A 16,566-nucleotide genomic window follows, 5' to 3' on the forward strand; every position below is an offset into this window, starting at 1 on the left:
TTATAAGACCACTCTCATGACGACTAAAAGTTTGGTTCGTTGTCCAAAACAATTAAAAATAAATTAAATAATCACTAAAACCCACCATCGGTTTGCTCCACCAAACATATAGTTGAGCTTTCTCTCTCTTTCACTTGTCTATTTCTTAATTTTCCTTTTAATTTAGGTTTTTAATATATTTACTTTATCCATAATTAAATGATATATTTGTAATATAAATAAATAAAATATATTAAAATTTGTAGAAAACAATTATCTACAAAACGATATCACTATTGATATATTTTTATGAAATTTTTTTATATAGTATATTGGATTGGGTTTGATTGGATAAAGTTGTTGATGGGTGTAAAAATTTGAGGTCCGGTTGTATACGTAGAAGAGAGAGAAATTAATTATTTAATAGCTAGTTGGGTTGGTTTTGATTGTTAATAGGGATAGTCTAATGTGACTTTGGTTGCTCGATAAAAATGAGAGCTATGTATTGTTGGAACTTTGTTAAATGGAAAACACTCTCTTTGGGACTTGTCCCACATTGGAAGAAAGAGGAAACGTATACCCCCTTAAAAAGCCTCCTACTAGTTGTTTACTAATTAGATCAAAAGCTTGGACTAGAGTGATTGGGTTGGATTTGGTGATTGGGCTAGTCAAATTGGTCTTGAAATATATATATATATATTTAATGGTCAAAGATTGGCCTTGGGCCTTGGGGTCTCTTTGACTAGTTACAATATTTTATATATATATTAATTCCGATTTTGACTTTTATTATATATTAAAAATCTGTTAAATTCGTTTTTAACTGTTTTGACAGTTATTTTCGGTTAGCAGTTTTGGAGGGAAAAACCAGTCAATCTATATGTATAAATAGATCACCAAAGACCAGATTTCGGGTTCAGAAAAATTACACACAGATTCCTCATATAATTTCGTACTCCAAATACAATGAAGGGAACATAGAGAATTTCGTCAGAATCAAGAGAAGTTCTTGGTTGATTGCTGTATCCTCTAGACAGATCCCTACTAGGGAAATTTCTGTCTTAGGACACTGCAATTTGCAGGCCTCAATCTACATAATTTCGTTTTTTGTGTTTCTGTTGTAAACATAAACCATCAAGTATGTTTTCTGTAAACTGATTCTTATATATTTCATATATATATATATATATATATATATATATATATATATATATATATATATATATCAATTTCATTTGTTTTATTTCTATTAATCTTGTTGATTGTATACTTTGTCATAACAATCTAAGATAGAAATCAAAGAGTGAAGAATGGATCAAAATTCCATCATCAAAACACATGTGGAAAAGCCTGAGAAATTCAAAGGCTCAGATTTTCGGAGATGGCAACAAAAGATGTTGTTTTATCTAACAACTCTTCATGTTTCCAATGTTCTCACTGATGATTCTCCCTCTCCTCCCACTGGGACAACTACTGCAGAAGGAGTAACACCACCCACTGTAGCCCAATTGGCAGAACACCAAAGGGCTGTGGAAACTTGGAACACAAATGAATATAATTGCAGAAATTATATTCTAAATGCCCTGGATGATTCCCTCTATGATATCTACTCTACCATCACTACTTCAAGAGAGATATGGGAATCACTGGAAAAGAAATATAAAACATAAGTGACATGTTCCAAGAAATTCGTGATTGGAAAGTTTATGAATTTCAAGATGGTGGATACCAAATCTGTCCTCAAACAAGTGGAGGAAATTCAAGTCATTGCACATGATCTTGAAGTTGAAGGTATGGGTATAAACTCTAACTTTCTTGTTGGTTCAATCATTGAAAAACTTCCTCCCTCTTGGAAGAATTTCAAATTATATCTTAAACACTTAACTGATGACATGAGTTTTGAGCAACTTGTGTTGAGAATTCGTGTGGAATAAGATAACAAATTGAATGAGAAGGCAGATGCAAATTCCTTGGAACCAAGTGCAAACTTTGTTGGAGAAGCAAGTACTTCAAGGACAAAGCACAACAACAAGAAAGGGAAGCAAGGCTCCAAAAACTCTTCCAAATATGGCAAAAATCATGGCCCTAACAAGAAGAATTTCAAGAAGAATTCTGGTCCATGCTATGTTTGTGGCAAAATTGGACACAAGGCCAAAGATTGCAGATTCAGGAGGGGTCAAGGAGGAAACAATGGAGGAAACAATGGAGGGAATAATGGAGGGAACAATGGAAACAATGGTGGCAATTCTGGTGGAGGAAATTCTGGTCAAACCAACATGGTTGAATCACCAAATCAGTTTGTTGCAGTGATTCAAACCAACATAGTTAGCAATTGTGTGGATTGGTTGCTTGATACTGGAGCCACAAGGCACATTTGCAACTCCCGAACCATGTTTTCTACATACCAGAATGTCTCGGATTCTGAACCAATGTTTATGGGGAATGGCTCTACTGCAAAAGTTGAAGGAAAGGGAAAAGTGAAACTACAACTGAATTCTGAAAAAGAACTTGTTTTATGTGATGTCTTGCATTACTAAGAATTTGATTTATGGTCCTATTCTTAATAACAAAGGTTTCAAACTTGTATTTGAATCTGATAAGTTTGTTCTCACCAAGGGTGGGATGTATGTTGGAAAGGGATACCTTAGTAAGGGTATCTTCAAAGTCAGTGTATTACCTTTGTACTATGGTGTTGAAACACCAAACAATGATGTAACCAATGTTAATGCTAATGCAATAATGGGGACTAATAGCCCCTCTTCTATGTATATGCATGATCCTTCATTTTTGTGGCATTCTTGATTGGGACATGTCAATTTTCGCTCTATTCAAAGAATGACAAAACTTGGCATGTTACCAAAATGTTCATTAGATAAAAACATAAAATGTGAGGTTTGTGTAGAATCAAAATTTTCACAACATCCTCATAAATCGGTTGAAAAATCTAATGAAATACTTGGCCGAATCCACTCTGATTTATGTGATTTTAGAGAAACACCTACAAGAGGAGGAAAGAATTATTATATATCTTTTATTGATGATTGTAGCAAGTATTGTTATATTTATTTGTTAAATGGCAAGGATGAAGCCTTGAATTCTTTTAAGAATTACAAGGCTGAAGTTGAAAATCAACTTGATAAAAAGATCAAAATTCTAAGGTCTGATCGAGGAGGAGAATATGAATCCAAGACTTTGCTGAATTTTGCTCTTTAGATGGTATTATACATCAAACAACTGCTCCACATACTCCTCAACAAAATGGAGTGGCAGAAAGAAAGAATAGAACATTGAAAAACATGATTAATTCAATGTTAATTACTTCTGGAGCACCACATAATCTGTGGGGAGAAGCATGTCTTGCAGCAAATACAATACTTATTAGAATTCCTCATAAAAAGAGTGATAAATCACCCTATCATCTGTGGAAAGGGAGGTTACCCTCTTATAAAAGAATGAAAGTGTGGGGTTGTCTTGCTAAGGTACAAGTACCTCTCCCTAAGAGGACTAAACTTGGACCAAAAACCATAGATTGCATCTATCTTGGCCCTGCCATGAATAGTGCAGCATACAGGTTTCTTGTGTATAAATCACATGTTGATGAGATCCATAACCAAACCATCATGGAATCAGCAGAGGCTGAATTCTTTGAAAATATTTTTCCTTTTAAGGATAAAGGGAAAGAGGCTACCTGCTCTAGGAAAAGACCTCTAGATGATGGACTGAATGATACAATTCCAGACAAAAGTTTAGAATCAAATGAAGAGAATTCTTCAAAGGTTCAAGAAGAGAACTTAGAACCTAGAAGAAGCAAACGGGGGCAAAATAGCCAAAGATTTTGGACCTGATTACATGACCTATATAGTGAATAAAGAACCACAAACATATAAGGAAGCTATGGACTCCTCTGAAGCTCCTTACTGGAAAGAGGCAATCAAAAGTGAGATTGACTCCATTGTGCAAAATAACACTTGGAAATTGGTAGATTTGCCACCTGGGCAAAAACCAATTGGGCACAAATGGATATTCAAGAAGAAGTTTAGATCTGATGGTACCATTGAGAAGTACAAAGCCCGTTTAGTAGCTAAAGGGTATCGTCAAAAAGAGGGTCAAGACTTCTTTGACACTTATTCACCTGTTACAAGAATTACATCAATTCGCACATTAGTAGCAATTGCAGTCATTCATAATTTGGAAATACACCAAATGGATGTGAAAACTGCCTTCTTGTATGGTGAACTAGATGAAGAGATATATATGAATCAACCTGAAGGGTTTGTGGTTAAAGGTCAAGAAAACAAAGTCTGTAAGTTAGTTAGATCACTTTATGGACTAAAACAGGCTCCAAAGAAATGGCATGAGAAGTTTGACAACACATTACTCTCTAATGGATTTAGAATAAATGAATGTGATAAATGTGTTTATGTCAAACAATACAAGAATGCTTATGTCATCATATGCTTGTATGTGGATGATATGCTTATAATGGGTACTAATTTGGATGTGATCAATCAAACCAAGAAAATGCTACACTCCTCCTTTTCCATGAAAGACTTGGGAGTAGTAGATGTGATCCTTGGTGTAAGAGTTCAAAGAAGACCAGATGGTTATACTCTTACTCAGTCCCATTATATTGAAAGTGTACTCAAGAAGTTTGGACACTATGATGACAAGGGGGTTGTCACCCCATTTGATGCTTCTAGTCATCTAAAGAAGAATAAAGGTGATACTGTAGCTCAGTTAGAATATACTCAAGTTCTCGATAGCTTAATGTATATTATGAATTGTACTAGACCGGACTTGGCTTATAGTGTAAGTAGATTGAGTCGTTACCCCCACAATCCTGGGAAAGATCATTGGCATGCATTAGTGAGAGTGCTTAGATATTTAAAGCATACAATGAACTATGGACTGCATTACACGAAATATTCTCCTGTTCTTGAAGGGTATTGTGATGCAAATTGGATTTCCAATACTTCTGAGGCAAAATCCACAAGTGGATATGTGTTCACTCTTGGTGGAGCTGCTATCTCTTGGAAATCATCTAAGCAAACTGTGAATACTCGTTCTACAATGGAAGCAGAGTTTGTTGCTTTAGACAAAGCTGCTGAAGAAGCTGAATGGCTTAAAAGCTTCCTAGAAGGTATTCCTCTGTGGCCTCAACCTGTTACTGCCATTGGCATACATTGTGATAGTATGGCTGCTCTTACTAGAGCACAAAGTCATATATACAATGGCAAGTCGAGACACATTAGGCGCAGACATATTACAATAAGAGACTTGCTGAAGAATGGAATCATTTCCATTAGTTACATAAAGTCAAAGGAAAATATAGCTGATCCTTTGACAAAAGGTCTTAGCAGAGAGTAAGTTCTCTTCACATCGAGGGGAATGGGCTTAAAGCCAACACAATGAGTCACCACCTGGCGGAAACCTAACCTAGCAACATTGGAGATCCCATGGTCTAGATTCAATAGGACAACTAGTTGGGGAAGACTCAAAGAAGCACTAACACAAAGGTATGCTCACTCCTATGATATTTATTTCGTGTTTTTTCGTTGATGATATAGGGATGAATTCTTTATTCTTAATAATGTTGATAGCGTTCATAGTGGAATAAGTACAGATTGTTCCATATTAGCATTACCTATGTGAGATGGATGTGAGGTCGCATCTTTGGGAGCTGATATGGCTAAGCTCTCTAAAAGTCTCATGAAGAAAGGATTGTTCACGACCGAAATGAACACCACGGTAAGAAATGATCTATGCTTAGCTATGATATGTGTGATACTTCTTGTTTTTGATTCTACTATAAAAAGTGGTTAGTTCAAGAATCTAGTTCACTACCCACAAAGTAGATCCAAGTAGTACTCACTATGAAAGGTTCAAGTTTTACAACACCTATTCAGATGCATGTCATATCTTACTTCCCTTATTTGAATATCAAAGTTCACTTATTTTCTATTCAAATGTGGGGTATTCTTGGAGTTTGAATAGAAAATGTGGGGTATTGTTGGAACTTTGTTAAATGGAAAACACTCTCTTTGGGACTTGTCTCACATTGGAAGAAAGAGGAAACTTATACTCCCTTAAAAAGCCTCCTACTAGTTGTTTACTAATTAGATCAAAGGCTTGGACTAGAGGGATTGGGTTGGATTTGGTGATTGGGCTAATCAAATTGGTCTTGAAAGCTTATATTAATATATATATATATATATATATATATATATATATATATATATATATATGTATATATATAATGGTCAAAGATTGGCCTTGGGCCTTGGTGCTCTTGGGATCTCATTGACTAGTTACAATATTTTATACATATATATATATATATATATATATATATATATATATATATATATATATATATATATATATATTAATTTTGATTTTGACTTTTATTATATATTAAAAATCTGTTAAATTCGTTTTTAACTGTTTTGACAGTTATTTTCGGTTAGCAGTTTTGGAGGGAAAAACCAGTCAATCTATATGTATAAATAGATCACCAAAGACCAGATTTCGGGTTCAGAAAAATTACACACAGATTCCTCATATAATTTCGTACTCCAAATACAATGAAGGGAACATAGAGAATTTCGTCAAAATTAAGAGAAATTCTTGGTTGATTGTTGTATCCTCTAGACAGATCCCTACCAGGGAAATTTCTGTCTTAGGACACTGCAATTTGCAGGCCTCAATTTACATAATTTCATTTTTTGTGTTTCTGTTGTAAACATAAACCATCAAGTATGTTTTCTGTAAACTGATTCTTATATATTTCATATATATATATATATATATATATATATATATATATATATATATATATATATATATATATATATATATATATATATATATTTCAATTTCGTTTGTTTTATTTCTATTAATCTTGTTGATTGTATACTTTGTCATAACATGTATATGATATGTGTGATATCCTTATCCTATGACAAGAAAATATAGAAATACATCTGATAGTGACAAAGTAAATAACCTAAACAAAAAGAAAATCATATGAGGCTTATGGCTCAACCTCACTTTTGAAAAATGTTGTCCGACTCCTTGCTAAGCAATGTGATTGATATCAATGAGAGGTGTTGGACCTTCTCAATGTTGCAAATCAATCATTTAGAATGTCAATCAAACCCTTTAACGACATGTTAATTAGATCCACAAACTAAAATCTTACATTAAACTCCTTATTATGTTTTGGTAAGTCGGCTATGCTTACCAAACTTATTTAGTTTCTCTCAACTAGGGATGGCAAAAAGCCCCATACCTAATGGGGAACCCGAAACCCGCACCCGTTTTGACTGAGGAATCCCAGGTTGACCGGGGATGGGGACGGGGATGGGGAATACCTGGATAATAAAAGTGGGGATGGGGATACCCTTAATCCCCGACCTTGGACCCGTCCTCGACATATATTAATATATAAAAATAATACAAAACATATATTTATAGTATAGTTTATAATACATAAAATTTGATCTAAGTAACCTAACTCATTAGTAATTACTTGGTTGAAATTATATCTTTTGCTTTTTCTTTTATCTAATTTAAACTCATGAATATATATATTTTTTTCTCTTTGGTTGATCTATTTTACCTTAAATATCAATCTGATAATTTTTTTCTACGTGATTTTTTATGTATGTATTTAAATTTGGTAGAAAATTTATTTATATTTTTTATGTAATTTATGGGTAGTTATACATTTTATAAAATCTTTAAACTTATGCTGGTAAAATTGAAACATAAAGTTTTTTCTTACGTAAAAGTTTGCATGTTAAAAGAGAAAAAGAAATCCTCGTTTCCCTGTTGGGATCCCCAGTCCCCGTCGGGGGTGGGGATGGAGATTTATATATATTCTCCGATGGGGATGGGGATGAGGATTGAAACGAGGATTCGGGATGGGGATGGGGATTGGGAATTGGGGATGGGGATTGGGTCCTCCCCGCCCCCGTTGCCATCTCTACTCTCAACCAAGGATAATTGCCATCTCTACTCTCAACCAGGATAATCTGATTTTTAATGTTTGTTCAGACACTTCACCTTACTTAACCTTAAGCAATAAGCTCTAAACCTTTAAATAACAATCCAATTGGGACCAATACACCGCTAACCCTAGAAATTCGCCATAAAATTTGCCTCGTTTCTGCTCTCGTCCAACTCAAGAACTGCTGCTAGAAATTACGCTCTGTTCTCACCCTAACTCAACAGCTGTTGGGATTTCATCCCATCCCTGCATCTCGATCTTTCTGTAACAGGTCGTACTTCAATTTTATGATAGAGGTTTATTTTTTAATCTGCGATGTGATCTATTCTTATTGCTTGATCAATCACGAACTGTATTTTTCTAATTTGAGGAGAGTTTGATCTTTCTGCAAGCCGGCAACACGGTATTTGGAAGAGTTGACTAAAAATTCTATATATGTTGATGAGTAACTTCATCAATTACCCATTCCAAGTAATATCAGTGTTCTCAAACCATTCAACTCGAGTTCTTTAGAAGTTTTTGTCTTGTATCCTATTTTTCACCCATCATCATAAAATGTCTGTCAGAAAAAAATTTAAACACCTCGAAATACCAATACAACTTATAAAATCAGCAACCAACAACTTTGATGAGAGCCATCTCATTGGGAGAGGAGGATTTGGCGATGTGTACAAGGGAGAACTCCTCCAATTGGAGGGGCATACCATGGCTGCTTTAAAACGTTTAGAAATTGCTCGAGGGCAAGGTGAGCCTGAGTTTTGGAAGGAGGTGATGACCCTTTCCCTCTACAAACATGAAAATATTGTCTCCCTTTTAGGTTTTTGTGATGAGAAAGGTGAAAAGATCCTCGTGTATAAGTATGCTTCCAAGGGTAGTCTCGATTCACATCTCAAAAGCAAGAATCTAACATGGGTTCGACGCCTTAAGATATGCATTGGGGCAGCTCGTGGATTAGCGTATCTTCATAATCCTATATTGAACAAACAAAGAGTATTGCACCGTGACATTAAATGCTCCAACATTATATTAGATGATGATTGGAATGCCATAATTGCTGATTTTGGTCTATCTATACGTGTTCCCATTAAGCAAGAATATTCATTTATGGTCTCTGATGCTTGTGGTACTGCTGGGTATTGCGATCCACTATATGCCGAGACAGGGTTTCTAACAAAGGAATCAGACGTTTATTCCTTCGGCGTGGTGTTGTTCGAAGTGTTGTGCGGGAGGTTGTGTATTGATAACAAAGATGAGCACCAACGTTTAACTGAATTGATACAAAATTTTGGCAATAACATTGAAGAAGTTATTTATGATGGTATAAAGGATGAAATAAACCCTAGTGCCTTGCAGGAGTTTACAACAATTGCTTATCAATGTTTAAGGAGAGAGCGTGAAGAACGTCCTTTAATGGAAGATGTAGTGCTAAAACTTGAAAGTGCACTCAAATACCAAGTATGTTGGTTTTTCATTCTATTTACTCCTATTAGTTTTATGATCATCTTAACCTGTTTTTTCATTATCATTAATGTGAACAATAATAACAATTTAGATTGATTTATGGTTTTATTACATAAGGAAAAAAACAATATATTATAATTTTTCATTAATGGGGTGATGATGCGGCGATCTCTAGGTTGAAACATATTTTTTATGCTTATTTTCTATTGAATTATGAAATTTGACTCATTTAATCTTGTACATGTATGTATGTATGTATGTATTAATCTAAAAAATCTAAAAATCATTTTTTTATAATTTTATTCTTAAATGGAGAAAGTTGAAATGCGTTAAATTTTAAAGAATATTGAATATTATATAACGATTTTGTTTAAGTTTTGCAACTTGCAAGTTAATACGTATTAGATTATTTAATTTAAAACATCTTTCTATAATTCATGTGGCAAGCTACCAAAGGTTGGTAAGGCAGATTAAATTTATTGATCATGAAAACGAATTTTGTTTAAAACAGCTTGAACCGATCGAAATACAACCGGAAGATATAATATCAGCAACAAACAACTTTGCTGAAGGTAACTATATCGGCCAAAGAGGATTCGGAAAAGTATACAAAGGAAAACTTGTCCTTTGGAAGGGGCCTACTATGGTTTCTTTACAACGTTTAGGAAGTGTATTCGCGCAAGCTAGATACCTTGAGCAATTGGAAGAAATTATGATGCTATCGGGTTACAGGCATGAAAATATTATCTCCCTCTTAGGATTTTGTGATGAGAACGGCGACAAGATTCTCGTGCAAGAATATGCATCAAAGGGAAGTCTTGACTTGCATCTCGGAAGCAATCATCTAACATGGGTTCAACGCCTGAAGATATGCATTGGGGTAACACGCGGACTAGCGTACCTTCATAATCCTGGTTGGACACAACAAAGATTAATACACCGCAATATGAGTAGTTCAAATATCTTATTAGATGAAAATTGGAATGCTAAGATTGTAGATTTTGGTCTAAGCAAATTTGTTCAATCTATGGTAATGCACACATTTATCTTTACCCGTCCTATAGGCAACCTTGGGTATTGTGATCCGATGTACATGGAGACGGGGTTAGTGACAAAGGAGTCAGATGTTTACTCCTTGGGTGTGATACTGTTTGAAGTTTTGTGTGGGAGGTTGTGTAGCGACAACCATACACATAACTCTCTTATTCGATTGGTACGGAAATGTTACAGGCATAACAAGATAAATGAAATTATTTTTGGTGATATGAAGGATGAAATACATCCTGGTTCTTTGGAGGCATTTACAACAATTGCTTATCAATGTATAAGCCTTGAATATGAACAACGCCCATTAACAAAAGAGATTGTGACAGCACTTGAAACTGCTCTCGAATATCAAGTATGTCACTTTTTTTTCCCTCTATATATCAACCTGTTTTTCTAATATTTTATACATAGTTAATATAAAAAGCGTATAATATATTATGTGGGGTTTAACTTTATACATTTTATGTTCTGTGGTTGAATTTGTTGTATAACAAAAGCTAAATTTCCTCTTGTTAAGGTTCAATCTCCATGTTCAAAGAGCAGTAATGTGTCACCACCTCTGCATTGGGAGAAAACACGTGCAACCGTAGGAAGTTTATGGGCTGTGTCTGATAAACAGGGAGAGCAATCAAGGTAATGTGGCTTTGTTGGATGGAATCTACTTGTTTAATATCTACGACATAAGTAAAAGGTATTGTATTTTCCTTTAGGTTTATTAGAAATATTGATGAAAGTTTCTTAATTTGTAGGGCTCCTCAAATCGATATGACCGAGCTTGAGAGTCTGTTTTGCGAACCAAGTTCTGAGAAGCTGAAACCAGAAGACATTAATTTGGTTAGTTGGTTCAATGTATATATTGCATTTTTTTATGCCTCTAGTGAGTGCAACAGAAACTAGAAATGAATCTTGTTTGATTTAGGTTAATAAATAGGTATCTAGGATATTTAAAATATGGACGATGCAATACGATTGAAAATATTAGGAAGTATTTTTATGCTCAATAAACAAAATATTAGGAAAACATCCAACTCCTTCATCCTTGTGATAAAATCTATTCAATGCTTGCATACGTATTGCTCAACCATTTTGATGATTTTTCTTTATGTTTCCTTTTCAGGTTAATCGCGACTTAGCAAGTAATTGCCAATTCATGATTCGGAACATAAATATTCCTCGACCTGATATTATTGTAAGTTCATTTTAGGGGAATGCAAAAGTTGTTATAGAGCCATGAAACCCTTAAATAAAACCTAACGAATTTTAGTCTAAGGAAAAATTCAGTACAGATTTTCGTGAACATCATCAGCTTATAGAAGTTGCATTTGTTTAATTTTCAGAATGTCATCCTTGCATTGGATTCTTCTGCTGTGGCCGTTGATCAAGCTGATGATCTTATTAAACTTTGTCCTACAAAAGAAGAGATGGAGATGCTAATGGTACACCATCTGCTCCACTCTTTTCCTCACTTTCTATAACATCTATAAAAAAAATACATAAGGAAAATTATGTTAAAAGTTCAAAGCTTCTAATAAATATTCTTTTGTTTTACCAACATCAAGGTGGCTTAGTGGTGAGATCACGTAGGAATTAATCTACAGAATGCTTAGATTTATGAGCTAATCATTTTCTGTATTTTGGATCCTGTTGTATTACTCGAAGCTTCATATCTCGGTAAGTATCCCAAATCCACCCCTTTGGATCGCCTTGTTTCAATGAAAAAGCCGAAGAAGGTCCACCATTTTCATCATCATCAATTGTGATCAGTTTATCTGGTTGTTCGATTTGGAGATTATCATCTTTGAAGAAGAACATGTGGTTGTAGTTCAGTGGTGTCTTTCTCCTGCTCAAGAGATGAAACCTGGGTGGTAGTTTGAGGATGGGTTACTCCAATAAGATGGAGATGAACGCCATTGTTGCTTCACATCTTCAACTTCTTGTTTAAGAAAATCTCCTTCAATTAATCACTTAACTCGACCTTCGAATTCGTCGTAATAGGTAATGGTCTCGTGAGAAAACCCGTTGGAATAGGCGATTTGGTCGTTTTAGGGTTTAATGGTTTATTTGGATGTGGGCTTAAAGTATCTTCTAATCTAATTCCCAGATAGCCCAAATTCATATGCTGCTCCGTTTTTTTCGGGACCCAAAACTCCTATTCCAGTCCTAGTAATTTTCTTACGCCCAATTTTGCGAAACCCCGGAGAACACGTCTTCCCAATTCGTCGTTTAACGGCGTCGTAGTCACAACAAGCCTCCGTTGGGAGATCGCCATAGCTCCGGCCTTTGAAGAATTTTTCGGTGCCGGAATCCCCCTATCTGGATTCATCCCGTCAAGGATGGGTGTGTCTAGCTTCTTGTTCGATTCTTTCTGGTTCGAATTAGAGTTCAACTTTCTCCCATTATTTGCTTCCAATGTCAGCGGTGGTGGTGGTGGCGGTGGACGGAGAGGGCATGGCAGCGGTAGTGACGGTGGTGTGTAACTGTTTCCTTGGTTGGTTTTCTTCAAAACATTTGAACAAAAAACCCTCACAAACTCACATGCCATCTCAACCCTATTCATATTCTCTCCGTTATTTTCTCAACTAACAGGGACTTGTTTTTTCATTCCAACCATGGAAGAACCCACTTCTCTCAATCCTTCTTCTGCTGTATCCAACCTTTGATCCAGAGTTCTCAGGGTCATTGCTTTGAACTGATTTAGGATTTGGAAATCAAACAAACAAGAACTAAAAACTACTCGCTGTATCGATTTAAGAACACTCGGCCAAATTATTACAATAAGAAAGAAGATAGTTTGACAAATTGAGGCTTTAAAGTTTAACCTCTCTATCAAAAACAAGAAATATATTCTAAAAATCGGATTTATTCACAATATAAATCTGCTGCTATAGTGCTTTGACTTAAACATGTTTCTGCATGACTGCATCTCAGAGCTATACAGGAGACATGGAAAAGCTTGGACAACGTGAACAGGTATTTATAATGGTAGATTGGAAGTATTGCAGAAGGATATAATTAAATTAAACTTCCCTACATAACACAATTTTGGTCCATGGCCTTTTAGTTTGTTTTGGAATGTGCAAAGATCCCAAGGATAAAGTCAAAACTACGAGCATTTGCATTCACAATTACTTTCAATAGTCAGGTGAGAATATTCTTACACAATTCTTTTACTATTTGTCTATTTGACTAAAGATTTCTTTCTATCTTATCTTTTTTTAATGCCTCACCTTCAATAAAATTGCAGGTTAACTATTTGACAGACAGCCTGAATAAAATCAAAGATGCTACTAAAGAGGTGAGTTGAGTCTAGAATGTATTCTTCAATTTGATATTTGACTCAAAGTCAAATTAATTTCACAATCTACATATATAATTCAGATCAGGGAATCAACAAAGCTTGTAAAGATAATGCAGATAATTCTCATGATGGGGAATAAATTAAATACAGGCACAGTTGGAGGTAGAGTTGAAAACCGTTTATGAATTTTGTTCATATTTTAGAGGTTATATTTTCTTTCTATGTTTCATGCAATAAGGTAAGTCATTGATATTTTGTAGGATCTGCTGGAGGATTTAGATTAGATAGTCTTGAGAAATTGGGTACTACATATGCAACAGACAAGGACATCACATTGTTGCATTTTCTATGCAAGGTATAAGTTTACCTAAACTTCAAATTTTTTTGTCACACTAGCTATTAGTTAATTTTATCACTATATACATGGTTTGAAATTTGATATTCATTTGAAACTAAACTAAGCATCTGTATTATGCAACTCTTAGTTTCTTCCATGAACATTGTAGGTCAAGTTGAATTTGTTTCACTACATAAATAAGGAAAACAACTTTGATACAAATCAAGAATGTGAATGAAAAAAAATGATATTTCGATCCCAGGGAATGCATTCTTAGAAAATGTAATTGCTGCTCATTAATTTAGGAAAACTCTATTAACAAGTAAAAAAAAAACTAAATGTAGGACGAATTCGAAACAAGATTTTGAAATATGGGCCAAAAGTGTAAATTTTGGACCAAATTTGTAACAAAATTTAAAATTTGAGCCTTAGTAAAAGGATCAAAACGAATATAATTGCTGGTTATTGGGACTTAATTGAATAAAAAAAATATACAAGAGCTAAATCGATTATGAGGCCAAAATATAAGGACTTGTATGGAGTTTTCCCTAATTAATATTACATGGATTATTAATTAGGTGGTTGCTGAGCAAACACCAGAGTTGTTGGATTTTGACAAGGATTTGATTCACTTGAAAGCTGCTTACATGGTAAATTGAATACCTTAAGTCTAGTCAACTTTCTGTTAATGGAAAGTGTGGATGCTTAAAGTTGACTTTTAATCTTCTTTTTCCATTTGGGGGATATCAACAATAAAAGCATAAGACAAGAATTAGAAATGTGCGTCAGTTGAAGTATGCAATAGTAGGTGGTTTTGAAGAGGTTCAACAAGAATTCCATGTTTCAGCCAATGATGGTTTTGTATCTGCTCAATTCAGAAAGGTAACTAAATATGTACTGAATTGATAGCTAAACAGCTGAGTTAACTCAGTAGCTTAATGTTTTGACTTTTGACCTGGTTTAATCATTTAGTTTATAATTTGGGACAAAATTGTTGAAGTGATGATCATAGTTTGCCTAGAGTTTGTGAAAGATTGTATCTCTAAAAATTGCTTTTAAAGCATCTCTTACTGGGAAACGTTGTATGCCTTCTTAAAAAAAAGATTATTTCGGAATTCATGTTTTGTGTGCACTGTTTGGGTGGGGGGACCAAACTTGCAAATTTTCTATTAGGTAGGGACTATTTTGTAACTTTTTTAAACACATGGACCGTTTCTATAAAAAAAATTACACAATGACATTTTGTGTAAATTACGGGCTCTGTGTTTGTAATTTTTTTAAATATATGGACCGTTTCTGTAAAAAAATACACAGGGACATTTTCTGTAAATTACGGGGACAATTTTTGTAATTTATTTTCTAGACAGGGTCAAACGTACCAACATACAAAAATCTTAGACATATGGACTGTTTTTGTAAAAATAAAAGTTACTTTACAGGGACCTTTTCTATAAATTAAAAAATTGCAGGGACTAAATCTGCCAAAATCTGAAACTTTTTTTGGTAAAACTCCAAAATTGGAAGACATTACTGTCCATCATTTAACAAGATTGGAAATACATTCAGCCTTAAGTGAGCGAATTCATTTTTCATTTTATCAATAATGGCTATATTTATAAAAAAAAAAAAAAAAAAAAAAAAAAAAAAAAAAAAAAAAACTAAATTAGTCTCAAACAATCTTCCAGGGATTGAAGTTTTTTCTGCATAGTGCTGGTGCTAAACTCCAACGCCTGACCTCCTTATTTGATGAAGTGGTTAGTGTTTCAGTAATCCTTTTAGTCCTTTGATTATTAATTATATTGGTTAAATTAACACCATTTAAAAAAAAAAAAAAAAAAAAGAAAGCTATATATATATGATTTTACTCTCTAACAAGCTTACATGTTTTTTTCAGGATCAATATGCAGACTCACTTGCAGTATATTTTGCAGAGGATCCCAGTCGTTGTCCTTGGGAGCAAGGTTTGTTTTTCATTTCCATGTTCATCTATTTCTTTATTTTCAGACTCCTCAAAGAAGCATGAAAAGAAGAAATCAAACATGTACGCCATTTTGGAAACTTATGCTTTATTTGGTTTGTTTTTGCAGTTATAAGTTCTTTGGTACGTTTTATTGGTAAATTTAAGAAAGCACACATGGAGAATAAACGGTGGGCAGATACTGAAAAGAAGAAATTAGAGGAAAATGTTTGAATTTGTCAAAGTCCAGTAAAGTTAGGTCCTACTTTATTTCCTATTTTCTTGTTTCTCTTTGTTTTTCACAGGCTATTTAAATGATATTGAGTCTACTTATAATGAAAGTAAAAAATGCAATCCAAAAATATGTATGTTAACCTGTTATAACATCATTCTTTATGGATCATAGCAATATGTAACCTACAATATATCAATATACTTACCTTTTTTACACTTAATAAAAACATAGTTTCTGGTTC

At 34.1% G+C, this 16,566-nt stretch overlaps 1 protein-coding gene across 2 annotated transcripts; it reads left to right on the forward strand.

The window, feature by feature from the left end:
* The first annotated feature begins 8,001 nt into the window (after positions 1-8,001).
* Positions 8,002-16,566, forward strand: LOC111897526 (uncharacterized). 2 transcript variants are annotated; one of them, XM_042902591.2, is made up of 16 exons: positions 8,002-9,445; positions 9,963-10,850; positions 11,016-11,131; positions 11,248-11,332; positions 11,616-11,687; positions 11,836-11,934; positions 13,427-13,468; positions 13,560-13,640; positions 13,743-13,793; positions 13,913-13,958; positions 14,057-14,151; positions 14,712-14,783; positions 14,893-15,015; positions 15,819-15,887; positions 16,028-16,094; positions 16,221-16,566. In XM_042902591.2, the coding sequence occupies exons 1-16, from the start codon at positions 8,546-8,548 to the stop codon at positions 16,322-16,324; spliced, it is 2,910 nt and encodes a 969-aa protein (XP_042758525.1). In that variant the 5' UTR covers positions 8,002-8,545; the 3' UTR covers positions 16,325-16,566. The 2 variants fall into 2 exon arrangements, with proteins under 2 accessions (XP_042758525.1, XP_023749244.1); XM_023893476.3 differs by having other exon boundaries at positions 8,004-9,445; positions 13,877-13,958.

This window comes from Lactuca sativa, chromosome 5, assembly GCF_002870075.4.
Source record: "Lactuca sativa cultivar Salinas chromosome 5, Lsat_Salinas_v11, whole genome shotgun sequence".
Lineage (NCBI taxonomy): Eukaryota > Viridiplantae > Streptophyta > Magnoliopsida > Asterales > Asteraceae > Lactuca > Lactuca sativa.

Excerpts from the sequence above, each read along its gene's own strand:
- LOC111897526 (XM_023893476.3), top strand. The coding sequence starts at position 8,546 with ATGTCTGTCAGAAAAAAATTTAAACACCTCGAAATACCAATACAACTT. Across the intron at positions 15,888-16,027 it reads CCTCCTTATTTGATGAAGTG|GATCAATATGCAGACTCACT; the intron begins GTTAGTGTTTCA and ends TGTTTTTTTCAG. Across the intron at positions 16,095-16,220 it reads TCGTTGTCCTTGGGAGCAAG|TTATAAGTTCTTTGGTACGT; the intron begins GTTTGTTTTTCA and ends TTGTTTTTGCAG.